This window comes from Rhea pennata, chromosome Z, assembly GCF_028389875.1.
Source record: "Rhea pennata isolate bPtePen1 chromosome Z, bPtePen1.pri, whole genome shotgun sequence".
Lineage (NCBI taxonomy): Eukaryota > Metazoa > Chordata > Aves > Rheiformes > Rheidae > Rhea > Rhea pennata.
The window spans coordinates 63,715,179-63,734,673 of NC_084702.1; the positions used below are offsets into that span (position 1 = coordinate 63,715,179).

The 19,495-nt window shown below is 37.8% G+C and overlaps 1 protein-coding gene across 4 annotated transcripts in view; it reads left to right on the forward strand.

Moving 5' to 3' along the window:
• The window catches only part of ARL15 (ADP ribosylation factor like GTPase 15), a 219,962-nt gene extending 204,056 nt beyond the window's left edge, over positions 1–15,906 (forward strand). For all 4 annotated transcript variants that reach the window (XM_062599814.1, XM_062599816.1, XM_062599815.1 and 1 more), the window contains one exon: positions 12,097–15,906. In XM_062599814.1, the coding sequence (XP_062455798.1) occupies positions 12,097–12,249 (153 nt within the window). In that variant the 3' untranslated portion in view covers positions 12,250–15,906. The remainder of the gene's footprint in view (positions 1–12,096) is intronic.
• The last annotated feature ends 3,589 nt before the right edge of the window (positions 15,907–19,495 follow it).

Sequence of the window (19,495 nt, forward strand, 5' to 3'; positions counted from 1 at the left end):
TGACGCATTAGCAGATGGGTTGAAACTTTCACCTTTCAACATGGTGCCATTTCTGCTGTGATGGAACAGACATCTTTAGAAGCAACGAGTTTTATTACTCGTAAGTCATCTACAGCCCTTTTTGGTGGCTGATCTCTTTATAGCTCTCTTCAGTTGCCGTCTCCAGTTCCTTCCACGCTGCCTGTGGTCTGACTGACATGATGATGACACTCACCTTTCTGTTAATCTGTCTTCAGCTGGGCTTGTAAAACCATGTGGCTGGTGGCACTCTTTGCTTGGTGTTGAATAAACTGCTGTACAGCATGCAGATACTTTCTCAAAGTCTGACAATTAGATTCTTCTGCAAAACTGCTGTTTTGCAGTAGGCAGCACAGTATCTTTTGTAGCTTTTGCGGGATGATATATAAAACACTTTATTTGTTGTACTGATTTTCTAAAAATACTGTTAGTGCTTTATCTTACAATGAGGTCATTTCTTTTAGGAGAACAATTGCAAATGTTCTATTACAAAGGTTTCAGATTTTAATGGTTACCAAGTAGTTTTTTTTTTTTTTTAAGTCATTACAGCATCTGTGAATTATTAACAATGTACCATTAATACGCTGATTCATTATAAACCAGTAGTAATGTTTTTCAGTAACTCTCATATGGAAGGAAACATAAAACATTACTGTGCAAACTATTAGTATTAGTAACCATGACTTGGTAGATCTGTCTGTATTTATAGAACTGTGCTAAACATTCAGAACTAAAATGATATCAAAGAATGTATTTTTAGCTATGTGTTTATAAATACAAATCCATGACTTACTGCTAATGTTTTCTTCTTTTTCTTTGAAGTCTGGATCAGTATAAAGTTGAGCAAGTGTGTCCCTGAGCTGATGACTGAGGGATATTCTGTAGTCTGTTGCTAGTTACCTCCTTTTTGTGCCACCCTCTGCATAAAAGGCACGACAAAATTGTAATGCTAAATCTAACTCAAAGTGTCAGCTATAGTTCCACCAACACGGAGTTATTTTCATACTTCAGAAAAATAATAATTCTCATTTTTTTTCATCTGTATAGCCAAAAGATGTTCTATCTATTGTTTTACCATCTTTCTACTACCTTGGAGCAGCACTGGCTGTGGTGTAGTAAGACTAGATCCTAAATCATACCTCTTGGTGTGGAAATGGCAGAATAGTTTAATTGTGTTCAACTTTTCAATTACTGCCCTAGAAACGACTGTTTGTTCTTGATGAGTTTCTCATTCAAGTAACCTTTGACCTCATAAAATACTAGACTCATACGGAAACCTACAGTTTATAATGCCAGATTTTTTCCCATTTTCAGTTTATGCAGTCAACTTGCATCAAGTTTAAAAATAATGCTTTAAAAGAATCAATTTCATGGTGAATGCATCTAGTCAAACAAGTCATTTAAACAACATCTTACTCGTGTGTAGCAGACCATTTTACAAGTAACTGATAGTTTTACAAGCCTGTGTTTCAGACAGGATAATTGGTTGTTTCTTATATGTGAGCTTGGGACTTAAACTCATTAACTTCAATATACAGAATCTTTCTTGGCTTGATATGGAATACTTAGTTAAGTTCTTTTAAGCTGTGGTCATATTTAGAAGTTTATTATTAAAAAGCGGTAAAATGTGTAAATTTTCAGTATGTTCTCCAAAAGCAGTGATGCACTGTATTCTTTTAGATTGCCAGTAGTCGTCAAACCTATCATATGGTGATTTCTAATTTAAAGAAAACTAAAAAAAAAAAAAAAAGTAATGGTAAATGTGCAGAACTGAGACTTATTTTGAGCACTAAGAACCAAAAATGTAAAGAGGTGATTATATCTTCATTAGATCACAATTTTGAATAGTCAGGTTATTCTGTTTAAGGTGTGGAGAGAACAGAAAAATCTGTTATGTGAAGGTATCTTAGACAACTGGCATTGGTAGATCTCAAATTATTCAAAAATTAATGTAATTTATATATTTGTTGAATTTTCTTTCCAGTAAGAAGTTTACCCAAAGTGTAATGCAAGGATATGTTGGTCAAATTGTGAGTCAAATTGAGAGGCAGAGGGAAGAAACTCTGTCAGCCTGTAGGGTCCTGCTTTTGCTGCTCTTTTCCCATTCTGTGGGAATCAGCTGACAAATGCCTGGTTTTGTTTTTTATTGATATAAATGTGGCAGCTGAGGCATCACCATTACCTTCCTGCCTGCAGGTGCTCAGTGTTGTATGGGAGGGCTTTCTTGGTCTATTAAGTGACACCACTAATGCACTCCACAGTTTTAGGCATACAAGGGCAATTGTTATTTCACTTAATCATGGGAAAAAATAGCCTCGTTACAGACCCTCCGGTGAGCATCATCAAGATTATTCTCAGCAGCCACCTGTCAAGGAAAAGCCAAGAGTTACATAGATGTTCTCTGCCCTAGAATATGGACATTTTTGGAGATGTGTGTGGTGGTTCTTTGCTTGTTTGGGGGGTTTTTTGGTTTTCTGTAGAGATTGATAAGCTGGCTGAATATCAGTGGACTTTTCTTTTCATGTTTGTGCATCTTTTGACCCCCCGCCTGTTATTTCTTCTTTTTTTCTTGAAATGTGGATCAGGATAATGTAGGATGAGTTATTCCTTGAGATGGTAAGTGAAGAATATTCAGTACTCTTGTTGCTAGTCCCTTCCCATGGGACCTTCTTACTAAAAGTCTTCTGAAACAGGTAGAACAACTATCTACCACAACTTGTGGTAATGGAAGGAATAACACTGGAGCTTGGAAAAAGAGAGATTCTAGTTTATTACCTTCAATTTCATAAGAGAAAAGGAAGCTGAAGGCCTGTACAGTTCTTTAGCATCACATTGTATTCATACATCATCTCAAAATCTCTGTGCTCATCCTGGGCTTTCCTAGTACCCTCTCTGCAAACCTCTGAAGTCTTGAGGCTGTTGCCTCACAACACAGGAAATATTGGAGGTATCTGTTTAAAAACATCCTCTGTCATCAGAAAGTGCTCCACTTTTGAGCTATGATACTTCTGCATTTACTGGCATTTTAGTCATAGTGTCACGCTGGTTATGCACGTAGATGTTGTCTGTATCCCTGAGCAGAGGACTGTTGTTTTGGAAGAACTCATAACCGTTTTGGAGATGTCTGGAATTTGGAGCAAAGGTTTGTAAGTTTGGCACTTCCAGAGGCCTGGACCTATAAGCTAAGTGCAGCTTTGCCTCCACAGACCCTAGGGCTAGGAGGAAAACTTCAGCAGGGGCTCCAGTAGAGGTCATCCCTAGCACTGGAGAAGTTGGAGAATCAAAGACCTCATGGAGTTCTGAGAGCCACTGTCTGAAACTGATGGTGCCAGTGTCTCTGGCAACGTATTTTGTTTCAGAGACATTATATGTTAACTTTTTCCAAAAATAATTTGTTTTAGAGTTCCTGCTTTGGAGCCAGATGTAGTTAATTGTAGCTAGTTACCTTACTGACTGCATAACAAATATGCAAATGCCTTCATCAGCAAATGAACTAAAGGGAAGTAAAGCCGTCCTGCCTTTTATATACCCTGCCCTGTACCTGATACAGAACAAGTAATGTAAGCCTGACTACTCTCTGATCTTACGTATGTGAGAAAACACATCCAAGAACCACAGTTGCTGTTGAATAAGTAGCTTTTCTCTGTGTTTATCTTGGCTGCTTGCTTGGAACAGTTCTAGTAGTGCAAATGTGGGGAACCAACCACCGAGCCCTTAGAAATTCTGTTCTTAGTTGTTGCTACAAGAATACATGTCCATACAGTGTTTTGGTGCTTTGCAAACGTGGGTGCATATACAGATGTTATTTATTCAAGTGCTGGATTCATATACATGTTCAGGCAAATGCAGATGAATCATCACATATACACCTCTCCAGAAAATAGTGTTTAACTGTTACCTGAAGAGAAAACATGTCATTTGCAGAAGGCATGTCATTATAAGGATTGATCTTTGGACTTCTGATTATTCTAAAATTTAAATTGGCATTTGACATTACAGGTAAACTTTTTTGAGGGGGGTCATGGCGGGGGGGTAAAAACTCAGCACTTGTATACCTGTCGTTCAGAGGGGTTTTATTAGTTGAAGCCAAAATCTGTATTTAAAGCTAGCACATGTTACTGCTGAAGTCAGCATACTATGTTGTTACTATCATTTTCTAAAATGAACCATGAATATTTATAGTCTGTTAAAAAAAAAAAAAAAAAAAAAAAAAAAAAAGTAGTACTGCAAAAACTCTGAAAGTTTAATAGAAATCTGATTAAAGGTCTCAAGTGTTAGGTTCCTTCTAGCTATTTGTGTTCCTTAAGTTATCCTTATGATAGCTATTTAAGCAAATTATTTGAAGTTTAAATTGATTGTAAATTCAATCAGTTAATTTAGGATATCTTAATATGTTTGGCTATATTGAGTGCTTTTATATGAAAAATTGTCCTTGCGTATAGAAAATTGACCTTTTTTAAGGTCATACCTACAGTATGCAGGAAAAACTGTGGTTTTCAGACAACCTCAAAGAATCTGAATTTGACCATAGCTAATTTTCAGCTTTACTCCTTGGGATTTTTTATTTTAATAATTTCTTAGTGGAAAAAAAGAACTGAGATTAGGACTGTCAGGTAGTATCTGTTGAGATCTTCTTAAGTTCTTTGGAAAAGACAATTAGTAGGATGGGAAGCAATAGGAGCAGTGACTTACAGGGTTAGTCATGGAGCTAAAATGCACTGACCGTTGCAGAGAAATACGAGGTTAATATTGCATCTAAAGATCTGAGGTCTGAATTCTGCTTCTCTCCTGATTAATTCTTTAAAAATAAAATGAGTAATTAAAGCTGTAGATGTTAAGGGGAAATGTTTTACTGCCCTTTAAATGCATTCGTTTTGAAATATACTGCCTCTCACCTTTCACTCTTCACTCAAGAGAACTCAAGTTGTTTTGCTCCCTGTGGGATTGGACTTGATGAGTGCATATCTTGCTTATCCAGCCAACACAGGTTGCATGAGTCTTCATCTGGACCTCTGTTTTTCTCTATGTAGATATGCTGCCACCATTCTCACATTATCTGTATGTCTTCCAGTTGCGGGAAAAGCATATGCTTAGATAAACACAATATTCTTGGTGAAGAAAACATGGAAGGCAAAGTATAGATGTGTCTTTTTACCAGTTACCTGATTGATTCTTACTATTTCTTTTCAACAAATTAATAGAAGGTAACACATGCAGGGAAAAAAAAAAAAAAAAAAAAAAGCTAATATGCTATAGTACTTTTTAGCTTTGTTAAAGAATTGCCTGAAGAGAGTTGATAGATGCTAGTAGCTCCCCAAAGCCTATCTCTGCTTTAACTTAAATGCAGCATCTCATGCAAATCTCAGTAGTGGTTTTTGCACCCTCAGCACTTCTCTGTCCTCATTCTCGTCCACCTCGTTTGTCCCAGACCTGTCGTAATGTGTCTGTATGTATCTGTATACAAAATGCCTATCTATTTTGAAAATCTTCCACTCTCTCCACAGTGATAGATTATACAATATTTTTTTTTCCATAAGTATCCCTCCATATTCTTCTTAGAGCTCTCTATCTTATTCTCCATTTCTCTTGTCTCACACTTGCACTTGCCAGTGTTGCATGCTCTCTGTTTGGAACAGCATGTCTCTGCTAATTTGCCAGGCACCCTATTTCCTCATCCAGAACAGTTACGAATCTTCTTTAAAATACATTTCTTTAAGCGATCAGTTATGAAAAGGGTAGCGTCTTGTAGCCACTAAAGATAACCAGGATGGAAAAGTGCATCTGTTCCACAAACTGCTATGTAGATTATTTTGTGGATTATGTGTACCCATGATTGTATTCCTCTTTATAGAGACTTGTGAGCCAGAAATACCAGCCATTTCTATTATGAAGCTAAGTGCAAAGCTCAGCTAGGAAGTGTTTCAGATAATCTTTTGTAAAAAGCAAAATTAAAAACAAATTGAAAAGCTGTACAAAGTAGTCATACTAATTTCTAAGGCATCCATCACTACCTGTGAGAAGTTCTACAAAAAGGTTTCTGATGGTTTTGAAGTTTGGTCTAGGGAAATCATTCAGAATCATAAGGAAGACAGTCTTGGGTTTTCATTTTACTTCAGCAGGTCATTCTTAAAAAAAAAAACAGCTCAGTTATATCATTCTGAATATCATGTGGTTTTAGTTCCTTTGTTGTAAATTTTTGACATTGTATATACAGACTTTGGAATAACTGGGCATATAAAGATCAGTTGACAAACAATTAACTTTATAAAGCTAGAATTTCTGTGAGAGTTTCTATGTCTGATTTTAATCTCAAGATAGCATTCATGGAACTATCCCTGTGAATAGGTTACTGAGGAGATCTGTTCAGATGACAGTAGTATCTCCATCTGTTCCCATCAATTGAGGCACATTTCATTCTTGTCCTTGTCACATACAAGATACTCCATATAGATCCAATAGATACGAGGTATAGGTGTTTTAGGAGGATTGTTTATTAGCTAAAGATGCATTACAGGGGTCCTTCTAGACCCACTCTTGTAAGTCACTATATTCATAACGTATCAGCAGAAGAGCATGTGTAGCCAGTCCAGAGGCTGTGCAGTTTGCTGTCTAGTGCACTGACGTAAACTGGAGTGGATTTCAATTTAGTTTTTAGCATCAGTGGTGATTTAAGCAATCGGTTGCACTCTATGGTTAGTAGGTCAACATTTGTGGTTTCTATTTAATTTGCCAGAATTTCCTTTCCTTTCCTTTTCTATTTTCCTTCTTTAGACATGACTTTTGTTACCTCTAATACCATCCTTTTCTTTATTGCAACAGTTAAAAGATTTCTTTTTTTGTTTCCTTTAAAGTCTTCTTTAGCGGTATAAATATACTCTGAGCCTCTAATTATGTTTCTTTTTTTTTTCTAGGCCACCTGCAAGCTTTTTACCTTTTTAGCTGCACTGTTAATTTTCTTTAAGTTACTCATTTTATGTAGTTTCTCTTTTTAAAACTTAATGTTACATAATGGATTTTTTTGGCTTTTTCTCTTCTCCAGATATTTTGAATACGAGCATGCTTTGGTCACTGTTACAGCCAGCTCTTTTGTTGTTCATGTACTCAGGGTACAAACAAAAATTACCTTTCTCTTGAGTTTTTTAAATAGTTGCTCCAAAAGTCAGATTTTTATGCTGTCTGAAAATGTAGTGTCAGCATCACAGTCCAGTGAAACATTTACTCTATCCATACGGGGAACTCGGATCTCCCTTTATTACTGCATTTCTTGTCCGTGCAGATTTGGAGTAAATGAGCGCACCATTCCTTCGCAGTTAATGTTATGGACCCAGCAAATTAGGAAATTTTAATTTACTTTATATCTACCAGTCCCCTACTTGAAGGGTTCCTTGCTTGATCCTGTAAAAGTCTTTGAAAGATCCAGATCAGTGGAAACACCGCCTTAGGAAAGACATGACTGAGCTGCTTTTGGTTACGTATCAGGTACACATATTATTACTTTTTTTTTTTTTTAATTTCAGTGTTCCCATTAAAACTGTTCAATATAACAGCAATCTTCTTTTTGTCCACTAAATTCTCTGAATCAAGCCCGCTAGTGTATGTTACTGTCTGTATCATACATTTGTTTATAGCAGATTAGATAGAATGGAATGGAATTTTCTTGTGTTAATGAAATTTGGTATTGACATTTTGAATTCTGATGAAAAGTAATACTTTCAAACAGATTTTACTGATTTTGAGTAAAAACTAGAAATGACTCTAATCCTATATTAGAGACACTAAATTTTCCTACGTCTTGTGTTTGTGTGTGTTGTGTACTGGATAGATGAGGTTCGGTAACAGAACATGCGCAGGCTTTCAGCGCGACTGCTTACTCAGTTTACGTAGATCAATTTAGTAACATCAATTCCACACTGCTATGCTAATTTGTACCAGCTGCGGTTCTGGGCATCTATCCTTCTATTGTGTCTTGACTTTTCTAGCACATAGATGAAGCAACATTTGATAACCATATGCTTAGCATATTGTGCCATTGGGATAGGACTTAGAAGGTGGAGTGTGGGAAGAGTGGGAATAATTGCAAATGTGTATTGTTGGATTTTATTGACTTCAAAATGTGGCAAAAATACGATGTCAGCTTCTCTATAAAACAAGTCCCCCATGTGGAGTCAATGCATGCAGTGAGGTCCTATAAAGTACTAGTAAAGACGTCCTAAAATAATGTGGATTTAATTGACCACATTTTCCTCTGAAGTTATATTTTTAAAACTTAGCAGTCCCCAAGTAAATACAGGATTATGCTATGTAAATGCGTAACGCATGCGTCAGTGATGTGGAGTGTGTTTGAGTGTTCGGGTTTGCTTCAGCATCCACGAGCAGGCAGAAGGCTTTTCACCGCTGCGCAGCAGAGGAAGGCGGAGGAGCACCTCTTGTAGGAGACCTCTTCTGTACAGGTTACAGCGGTTGGGGACGCGGTGAAGCAGTTGCTGCCGAGGGCCAGATTTTGCAGGAGCCACCTAGGTAAAGTGGCCACCGAATTTCAAGTTCCCTCGGACGTTTTGGTGATGGTTTAGTGTGCGTCCTCTTCAGAAAATCCAGTAAGGAGCGAGTGTGAGCAGTGACCGTCAGGCGGAAAGCAGCTGCAGGGGAAGGGGAAGGAAAGCGGCTGGAGAGCCGGGAGCGCGTCCCAGCGGGAAGCGCAGCGGTGCGGACAGCGCGGGGCGTCTCGTTGTGCCCCTCCGGTTTTGTGCCACTGTTCCCTCTCGCGTGTGTAGCAGAGGGTTCCTTTTGCAGTCTGGAAAAAGCTTTTGTTTTTAGAACTGAATGCCTTCTGTTTTAAGGGGGGGGGAGGAATTGTAGTAGACTGCAGAAGAAACTATGTGTATATGCGAATTTTCTTCTGGAAGTTTCGAAACAGTAGAGCTGGTTTGCAAAACTCTAGTATTTGGTAAACTGCATTGTAGTGTGAAGTTTAAATGAGGAAATAGCAGTAACATACCGTGAGGTGACTCTTGGGTTGTGGAAGATTGCTTCTGTGCTGCTTCTGTTTTAGTTATTTAACACTGATGAGCTGATTAGTGTTCGTTTCCTATGTTTGGCTTAGAGGCAAGTCATCTAGCAAATTCTTTTCTCTGTAGGTACCCCTAAAATAGCTGTTACTTATGTGGATAGAAAGCACTGTGCTACGATGCCATGATCAAACCTTCCCATTTCAAAAGCCGCTTAATGATCACTTTTAATTTTAATGTTCGTTCGGGACCTCTTATTGCAGAGACTCTGATCTGATGGTCAGATGTGAAAAGTGGTGACATCACGCAGCTGATTTTATTACGTTTTGATTACACACCAAGAAACAGTAAAGAAAAGTGTGGTAATTTTTTTAAAATTTCAGCACCACATAAATAATTTCTCTGCAAAGCTTGTTTCACTAAATAAATTGATGCTGTTTTACTACTGAAAGAGCAGCTATACCTTGGAGTCTGCAGGCACTGAAATACAGCTCAGAGTCATTGTGTTTTTCTTGGCTAGGGGCTACGTTGGTAAGCGATGTTGTATTTGCTTACGAACGCGCGAGGCTCGGTGCTACCGTGCTGACTGCCATCGTTTCCTTACGTAAGCGTTTCTAGGCGGTTAAGGCTTTTAAACCTGAGCAGCCTCATTAAAACGTAATGGCCTTTTCCTAATCATTTCTTCAGATGGTACGGCCTTATTTCCGGAGGCTGCGTAAATAAGCTTGTGGACGGATTTCAGCGGGCTCAGGGGGCTGATGGCGATAGTCTTCCAGTAGGGGGGGTGTGGTGGACATCCTCGCGGTTACTGGTCCGCAGGATCTCGAATTACTCGGCCATATTTGTCAGCTTAACACCAGCAGGCTGCTTCGTCAACCGGCAGCGCTGACACCTTGCTCTGCGGCGCTCGGGGCGGCTCGCGCTTGCCCCCGGTTTGGCGGTCGGGGAGGCTGCCGCCGAGGCGGGCCGGAGCGCGGCGGTGCCCCGCTGCCCGACCGCTGCGGTCGGCGCCGCGCTTTCCCACTTGAGCCGGGTGTCAATTCAGCTCCGGAAGACGCCACGTTACAGCCCTCCCGGGGATTAGTGTTTGTGTTTTGACCCCATGTTACCGTGCTAACATATCCCGTACTGCTATGTCGCTGTGATAGTGGTGCCGAGGAATAGGTACATTGGTATTAAAATACTGGTTCGTGTCGGACTTACTTATTCCCACTTGTATTTTTTCTGAAAATTCTCTCAGGGGGAGTGAATTTCAAGTTCCTCACTTCTTCGCCTGCGTGTTTGCAGGTCATTTTTGAGACGCTTCTCCTTTGCCGGAAACAGATTTTTTGAAAGGTTTCACCTGTGTCTTGGCGGAGGGAGGCCGGAGTTCCCATCTCGGAGCGGCAGGTTTTCTCCTGACAATTCTGTTGCTAGAAGCTCCATCAAAGTCCTTTTCTGGAAATCCTTCCTGCCTCCTTGTCACTATTGAATTGTGATTTTTTGTGAGTTAAATCAACTACAGCCGGTTCTCTTCTATTAGGCTGCACTGTTAGTTAAAAAAAACTGTTGCGTGCCTACTGGGAAGAGCGGCACGGAGGCTTTGCAGCCGGCTGGGGCTTTGGAAGCCTTTTCCTGTTCTCTGCAGCCCGGCACAGTGCGGCTCCGGTTGCCTGCCTAGGGCCTCTGCTGCCTACCACAATACTAGTAACGGTTCCTGTTGTTGTGCATATTTGTGGCTCAGTCTGCGATAGGAGAAAATTAAGAATGTTTTGGCAGGAAATGTAAGGAACAAGAATGTGCAAACTAAGTTAGGACCAAATATTTCTGTTGGTTTATTGACAATAGCAAGTATTGATGGATATAATTTCAGTGTAAAAACTAAAGGTCTATTTTGACAAGTCAGATGTGAGTAGACTCTTGGATCAAATACCATCAAAGACTAAAAGTTTTATGAAAACAGCTTAATATAATCTGTTGATCAGAATAACCTGCAAAATGCTGTCTTTTTCCATGCGGCATTAATGGGATCAAAAATCAGATATGACACTGTGCTTTGCTAATTTGATGATTACAGTATGATACTAAGTTAAAATCTTTTATTTTGCATTCTTTTGGTGGGTCTGTCTTTCTGACCTGATGTTTTGATTAGTGTCCATGATGACTGGTCTTTCCAAAAAACTGCATCTTCTTCAATATGTTTTGTCAAGGCTTATAATAACCTTATACCTTGTAACTCTATATTGCCTCTTATTCTTACACCTCCTTGCTGCATGGTTGCTGCAGAAATACAAACGGAATTTAGTTATTTCGTTATAGCCATTATTACCTATTGTTAGTAAGTAGTTTAAGCTTCCTGAAATATACTGAATTTTGAATGAAGACCATCATAGAAAACCATCATACCTCACGTATAATACTTACTACTAAGTATATGCCTAGTAGTGCTAATCAAATCAGCATTCTAGTTTTCTCTGTTTAATTCCCCAAAATGACTGATTTTGGAAGAATTTTTATTTTTCTAGTGCTCTCAAGGCCATTAAGAAACCCTTTACTGTAGTTTACCTTTGAGTGGAATGCTTAAGATTTGTAAATTTGTAAATTTTTGACAGTTATTGTTGTTAGATTAGTTTGGCAACAAATTTTGTGTCTTAAACGTTTACCAGTAGCAATATGATGAATCATACAGCTTTCATGTTAAAGTAAAAACCTAGCTTAAAAATTCTTACCGCTATTTTTGCTGTTTTGCCATATTTTTGAATGTGTTTTCATTTTTTTCTGAACACTTGTTTCATGTGCTTTGCTCTGCCTTAAGTGTGTATAAATCCTCCCCAGACCTCCCATGCTGTTAAATGTATTGGTAGAATGGTAGCTTCCAAGCAGGTCACTCACCCCAAAAGAAAACACTTTCAGGTCACAACATATAACCTATATTATAAGAACAGCTGTGAGTAAGATTCTAAAAATGAGTATCCTTGATCTTTTACATGTTAGTTTGGAGTGATTTTTGTGTGTGTGTGTCTCATCTTAAAAAATAAAATAAAGTATGTTGTGACTGTGTTATTAATAGATTTATCTCTTTTTTTTTTAATAGATCAAAAAATATTTTGAACTTGAGCCACTTGCACGTGGAAAGCGCTGGATTCTTAAACCCTGTTCCTTGGATGATATGGAGGCAGTAAAAGACAGCTTCTCCCTTCTAATAAACTTATTAGAAGAGAGAGACTTCGAACCTTCAAGAATGTGAAATGCAGGAGAGAAGAGTGATTCTCCGGTCATCACTGTACCTGTTCATTCTGCTCACAGCTTAATTATGATGTGGTATCAAGACTGTGCTATGATATATTGTTCATACACAGTTATTGCAGAGTACCCTCTTGTTAAATTAAACACTCTGTGAATCAGGTACATGATTATTTCCAGTAAAATTGTCTACACTACTGAAATAGGGAGTTCCTCTTTGTTTACCACTAGTTCTGCACACTGCATGTTGCTTTCTTGTGTTGTCATCATCCTTGATATGAAATTTTGCACGCACAAAAATAACATAGTCTATAAAAGAGGAATTCTAACTGCTACCTTGGCTTTTAAAAATAACTAATGTCTTAGGGATTTGTAAGACTAATTTGTATTAGCTTGTTTACTGACCCCACAGTCTGACTAGAAAGCACAGCCACTGAGAATCTTGATGTATGATACCTTAAAAGCAAGGAGTTTCTTGTTAATGCACAGTTTAGTCTGGAGTTTTGCTAAATGAAAATATAATTGATGTGTTGGTTGATTCCTCTTCTAAAAATCTAATGCATAACCTTGTCAAAGGCATAAAACATTATTTTGGTGGAAGTTTCCTAAAGAGGAAATAAAGGCACAGATGTATGTGCAGGCAGTAGTATTTGTTAAGAATAGGTGATAAAAAGATGGTCTAAGTGACAACATTGTAGAAAATACACAGAAGTGAGATAAAGTTATTACTTTCACTGAAACTTGGTTTTTATGAATAGAAGCAAAGCAAATGTCTCGTAAATCAGCGGTGGAGGCATGCTTTATTACTAGTTTGAAGTGTGACTGATTTTAAATAAGGATTGTCTTCTGCATCATTTGCTCATGAAGTACTGCTGTTATCTTAACAGTGCCAAGGCATCTATACCACAAGTAAGGGCCTGCCAGTGTTTGTATTATAAGCTTCTCTTTTCAAGGGTTTATAACTTGTTCTCTTGAACTTCCTCTGGGCTGAATGTTACTTAGAAGACAAAATAGTATTCATTGGAGACAACATTTGTAATACATTTGGAAAAATCCCATTTGGTTCCAGTAACACAATGCATATTTCCTCTTTCCAAGTTTTCCCTATTGTAGGTCTGCTGTTTTTTTGGCTGCCTTCTGTTGGTTTTTAAAACCATATCAACCAGTTTGGTCTGTTAAAGAAATGTGCCAGGTCTGTGGTTCACAATTAAGTCAGTCACAACAGGGTATGTGCAGACCAGTCACCGGACTGGTGCACGGCTTGAATGTTGTGCCTTGTGCATTCAGCTCCCCGTGTGCATGAGTATCTGCAAACACAAACTGTAGTCATGTGCCAATGGTCCTTCATTGATTCTGCTTCTCATATGTTTAAACTTGCAAATCATTTTTCAGGACTTTAAGCAACGTATCCTTCCACTCTGAACATTTATTTTTTAAGTTTAAAGTATATTGTAGTTTCTCACTAGTTTGTTTGAGAATTAAAAAATAACAAGGATCAGCTTATAAAGGCTTATAAAAGCCAATTTTTTATTATTTGTAATTATACTCTTTGTTAAAAAAAAAAACATGTTTTTATAGCTCCTTGTTTACTTTTTAATCTTCATGGATTTCTTGGCTCGCTCCTTCAGAGCTATATCTGCCCAAATGCATGGCGTGGTAATCACTGTTTCAACTTTCTTCCTATTATCAGAATGAAGCTGGGAAAACTGGTAAGCTCATTGTTTAATTTTGTAATAGAATAGCCAGGAAGCTTTGCTCATAAGCCTGAAGGACATCTCTTCTTGCTTTGTTTTCTTCTTTTTCCTGCCAGGTCAATCTCCTCAATGCTCAGACTCTTGGAAATACCCAAGAACTGGAATCATTCATTTTAAAATACAGGCTGAGGAGTCCTCTGGTGGTTCCAGTTCTCTCTGTACAATGTAAAAACAACCCAGCTGCCCATCAGTTTCTCTTGTGTGGCTTAAGGAGGCTCCTTTTCCTGAGTTTAAAGAGGAACTGGATTTAATTTAGAGCTCCAGACTCTCTCTCTTAGCTAACATGAGTCTCCAGATTTCCATGAGATCCCCAGATTTCTGTCCTAGTTAGGGACAACGACAAGTAAGAAATGGTGTGGAGGAGTGAGAGAAGTGTTTCCCAGGAGAAGACAGGCAGTTTGGGGAGGCAAAAGGAGGGATTCAGAGCTTTTACTGCTCTGTTTTTTTCATTTAACATTAGTTAGAAGGTGAGAAGTAAAATGTTCTTGCTATTTTTCCCTTACTTTCCCGTATGAAAGTGAGGGAACAATGGCACAAGTGATTTGTATTGTCAGTGAGCCTGGCCCAAAGATTTTGATTTTTTGGGTTTATATTTTGGTTATGATTTCCCAACTATGCACTGTTGGAAGGTGCTACATGGCTAACATTTAAAAGGCCCAACTAGGCAAAGAGGCATGGCTTTGGCGTATGCCAGTGTAGATAGACAGGGACCTTTTGATGCTTAATACCAACTGCACAGGAGCAGTGATTGTTTTCATAATGATTTTAAATATTCTTACTAATAGAGTGATCATTCCTTACCACAGGTTGAAACAATACCTCATAACTGATTATGGCTAAGACCAACGCTTAACTTTGCTTTGAATGTAGTTCTTTTGTGGTTTTGTGTTGTGGTTGGACTTAAATGGATGTGTACCTTTTTGATGTCTAAACACCTTCACCTTTTTATGGAGGGATTAAAAACATTCATTGCAACTCCTGTCAGACTTCCTTGTCTAAAGTGTTCTTCAATACTATGGCTATGGTAGACTATGTGAGCACTGTGCAGTTTTTATTCAGATGACCAATCTCATTTGCTTTTTTATCTTTTCACATGTGTTCATCATTTAGATGAAATAAACTTGGGCACTAGGCTCTACTTTCCATGCAAGTTCATTAAGGAGTGAACGTTGTCTTTTTAAAAAAGATACTGTGCTTTAATGTTCTTTAGACATCTGTTGAATTACTTTGTGTGTGTATGTGTGTGTAAGTGTATGTGCCCACATTGGGCTTCTTCTCAGACCTGTGGCTGTCTGCAGTGTTTCAGCCGTCAGAATGAAAACATTATCAATCAGTATCCAACAACAGCTGGTTTTGACAAGCTTCTGTCTGCTGCCTAATGCTTTACAACTTGTCGATAAGACTTCTTTGTCTACCCATTCTCAGCTGGTAATCCCGCTGCTTCCATGTTGTGTCCTGTACTTGTACTTCTAGCATTTGTATGGAAAAAAAAAGTTAAATCTTAGTGGGTTTTCATATTCTTTCTTGCTGTATAATGTTCCATGTGTATCTTAGCTTGCCTATTCAAATGCGCTTTACAGAAATCTGTGATGTATTATTTCATTTAACTTCTTGCATTTCATTATATTTATAGAAGTTGCAGATTTTTGTACCGTATTAGTTAATACAGTTGCCTTTTTGTAATGGCAATTAATTTATATTACAAAAGTTTGTATCTTTACTGTAGTTGAGAGTATTAGTTAACTGCCATGTTATCTTTACTTTATACTAAAAATACAGTGTCTATACACAGTAGTTGACCCATTCATGTGGACAACTGCCAGACATGAGAAACTTGTACTGTTTGTGATTTATACACGATTTCCACTATCAAAAACAAAATGAAAATAAACACCGTGTAGAGTTGAGTTGTTAAGTTTGGATTTCTTCAGTATTAACTGGTTTGGGAGCATTGTTTATTACCTTGGTATGGAATCTTCAAAATAAGTTATTTACTACTTGATGAAAACAAATGATTACTACACAATAGTTGTTAAATTATACATAGGTACACATAAACCTCCAAAAATTGGTTGATTTATTTCCACAGCAAGGTGTTGTTGCTCTGGAAATATTTCTGAAATATATTGTGGATTTATTGCTGGAACACAGCTCGGAATAATCCTCATACGGTGATCCCAAAAGTTAAATTGAGGGACATGTTTATATGACTAGAACGTATTTTTAAATACATTGACACAGTACAGGACATATACCAAGGAAAACATGAAAAAAGTTGAGCAAAGAAAGATACTATGGGGAAAAGTTAAAAACTTGCTGAGACAACGTAATCTTAATGTTATTCTATTACACACTGTTTGAGTAGAGAAGATGCAAGTTGTGACACAGCTGATGGAAGTACAGCACTGCTCAGCCAGACTGCAGGTTCCTGATTGAGCTCTTGGGGTATGTACATTATTTTTGAATCTGCCTCTTATCCAAAACTGGGATGGAAATAGATTTGTAAACGCAGAATATTGTCTTCATTGTTTTCTCTCCTATAAATAGGGACAGAAAATATACTAATCATGTCTCATTTGAGAGATCTTTAAAGCATTTTCATTAGCTCATTAGCCCTTTGACCTAATAGTTCAAACAAGTGAAAACATCTGTTTGTGTCAGCTGTGGGGTTAGTCATCCAGGGCCTAGATTAACACGGCGATGAGAGAGCCCCCATCTCCCACATGAAAACAAAAACTGTACCTCCTCAGTCTCTGGAATCAAAAAGGACCCCTGGAATCAAGCAGGGCTGCTGAATTAGTTAGATGAAGATCATTTTTCTTCAATTCTCAACTATCATGGGTGAGCTGAGTAACTGCTATGTGGGTTGGTCTGAAGATCACATCTAATTAGATGTGGTGTGATTAGTTAGTGGGAGAAAGTTGTGCTTAATCCTAGCTTCTTTAAAATATTTTAACTTTCATTCCAGTTACTTTTTTTTTTTTTTAAGAAGCCAAAAGTATGTTGTGTATCCTGCTTATTTTTTCACCAAATTTCATGGAAAAAATGTGATGCACGGTATTCTGGTGTTCTCGGGTGGACTGTGTTCAGGACAACCTGTCGTGGAGTGGGGTTTGGTGCCAAGTGTGCGGAGCACTTCTGCTTACAATCTGTCTTATGTATGCCTTCATTTTTACAGCACTGAAACTGTCTGGAGAAGGTAGGTTTTCAGATACGAATATTGGTGCTAACAGTCTGTGGCAATAAGGTTGTGAAAACAGAAGGGACAGGTTGTGATCATGAGGTTGGCAGGTTCACAGTAAAACCAATAAGAGTGCTTAGCAAAAGGTCCTGCGGTCACTCAGGATAACTAAGAAAAATTAAGTAGGTATTTAAGGTGTGAAGAGGAGAGGTGACATGTAATCTATGCTCAACTGTACAACTGTTATGAGAATGGAGAAAATCGTTGCCTGAAAAAAGCTTCGTTTTGATAAGAAGCATCTTTGTAATGAAAACCTGTTGTATAGTTCATTTCTAAATAAACAAACATTGCCTCTCGTATGAAAATTCTGTATGTATTTTTGAACCTACCCACATGCTAATAAGATAGACATGAATTGTAGCTTTCTATTATGATTATGTGCAATATAAAGAAAGCAATTCACAATTAATTTTCTCAATTCTCCCCATTAGAATTTGAACTAAAAATGCCAAAAAATAAGACGAGCAATCACAGTTCTCTCCTTTTTTTTTCAACCTCTCACCTTGAAAAAGTGAAACACCGTTGTTCTTTTTTTTTTTTACTATGCCCTGTAACTATAATTTATTGCATTTCAGCGTGCACTGGAAAGTATTTGCCCGTATTAAACGAAGCAAGATAAAAGTAAATCCTTTTGTTGTCTGGCAGTTTTCATGAATGAAGAACTGTCCTTCTCCTAAGGAGACATTTACCTTTGCAGTGTAGAGGTCTCCTGTTATCTCTTTGTTATAAATTGCTGCTAACTGAAATTCTAAGTCATGGAAGTCCCAAATAAAAGATGTGGTACTTTTTAAATGACTATCTTGCATAGTCCCAAAGATAATGTGGAGGAGAGAGCAAAATCATGACTTGCATATACGTGTTGCAAAACCAAACTGAAATTTAATGTCCGCACAGCAAAGGATCTGGTATTTTAACAATGTGACAGCCTTGGATTTGGAAGGTTGATAGATTTTTTCAGGATCAAAAGGGCATTTCGTAAAAAGTTTAATTTTATGGTAGGTTACGTTGTGGGCCTGTCAACTTTGACATGGCCCCTTTAAAGCAACAAGTCCTGCTGTGTGTTAAGGTTGGCACTCTAAAAATTTCTTTTATAGAAATTAATCCATTCTGCACTCTGTTAGCACATGCTAAAACAACATTTCCTTTCCAGTGTCACCTCATCACATTTACTTGAAAGCACATACCCATTTTCCACTAGTATGTCTCTTGTTGGGTTTTTTGAAACAAAAGCATCATATGCGTATCATAGCAGACTGTTCCTACTAAAAATTTTAATAGTGTATTCTCAGAGGAGATTTTGCCCCCAAATTATTCCTTTTCCTCAATTCCAAAAGATTCCCTTTTTGAGCTCCTATGTAGTAGTCTTGTATCCCTTTCAAAGTCCCCATTTCTTCTGATGTATTTTTAATGCTTGTAACAGCGCATGTCTGTTAACAAAACTGTATCAGAACTGTTTTATTATAGAGTTCACATGTACAACGTCTTTGTAAGACATAAAGATTTAAGATGTGAATGGGATTTCACCACTTAAAGGTAAGAATGTCTAAATCAGAGTGTCTATGAAATTGCTTTTCTGTTTAATACTGAAGTGCACAATGCAATCTCACCATTTCTTCAATATTTACCTTGCTGCAGAAAAGAAAAGAGCGTTCATTGCCAGTACGGTAAACTATAACAGCCTTGGTTCACCCTCACTAAAATGCCCTGTTTGCCAGCCAGATAACTGTAATCCTCCCCAGTTTACACATGTCTCTGCTTAAGTTGAAAGCCTTTTCTGAAGCATATGAAACTAAGATTAATTAAAAAAAAAAGAGAGAGAGAATCCTAATTTCCAAAAATGTTTTTGTACATGATTTGCAGGGGTGTGACTGATGCAGAGAAGTTCAGTGTTTACCTTTAGAATATAGAGCATGACCTTTTGGTTACAGTAAATACAGTACTGCAAGTCTGGTAAAGTCATCACGTATATTAAAGGTATTGAGACCATTTACCTCACATTCCTATCTATTAGCTTCCACAATTAACATGATCCACAGCTGAAAAAATAATTCTAGTTGTCAGTGATAAATGAGGTGAAATCGTCAATCACTGAAGTTGACAGTATTATTTTTAAAAGATATTACAAACAAATGTTTACCCAAAGATAGCAGTATGTTGTTGAGATCTTGTTCCTGGGGTTCTCATTTCATTTACATAGCAAACTGACTTTAGTGTTCACTTTCAGATTAAAGAGCACTTTTGATGCTACAGGAAAA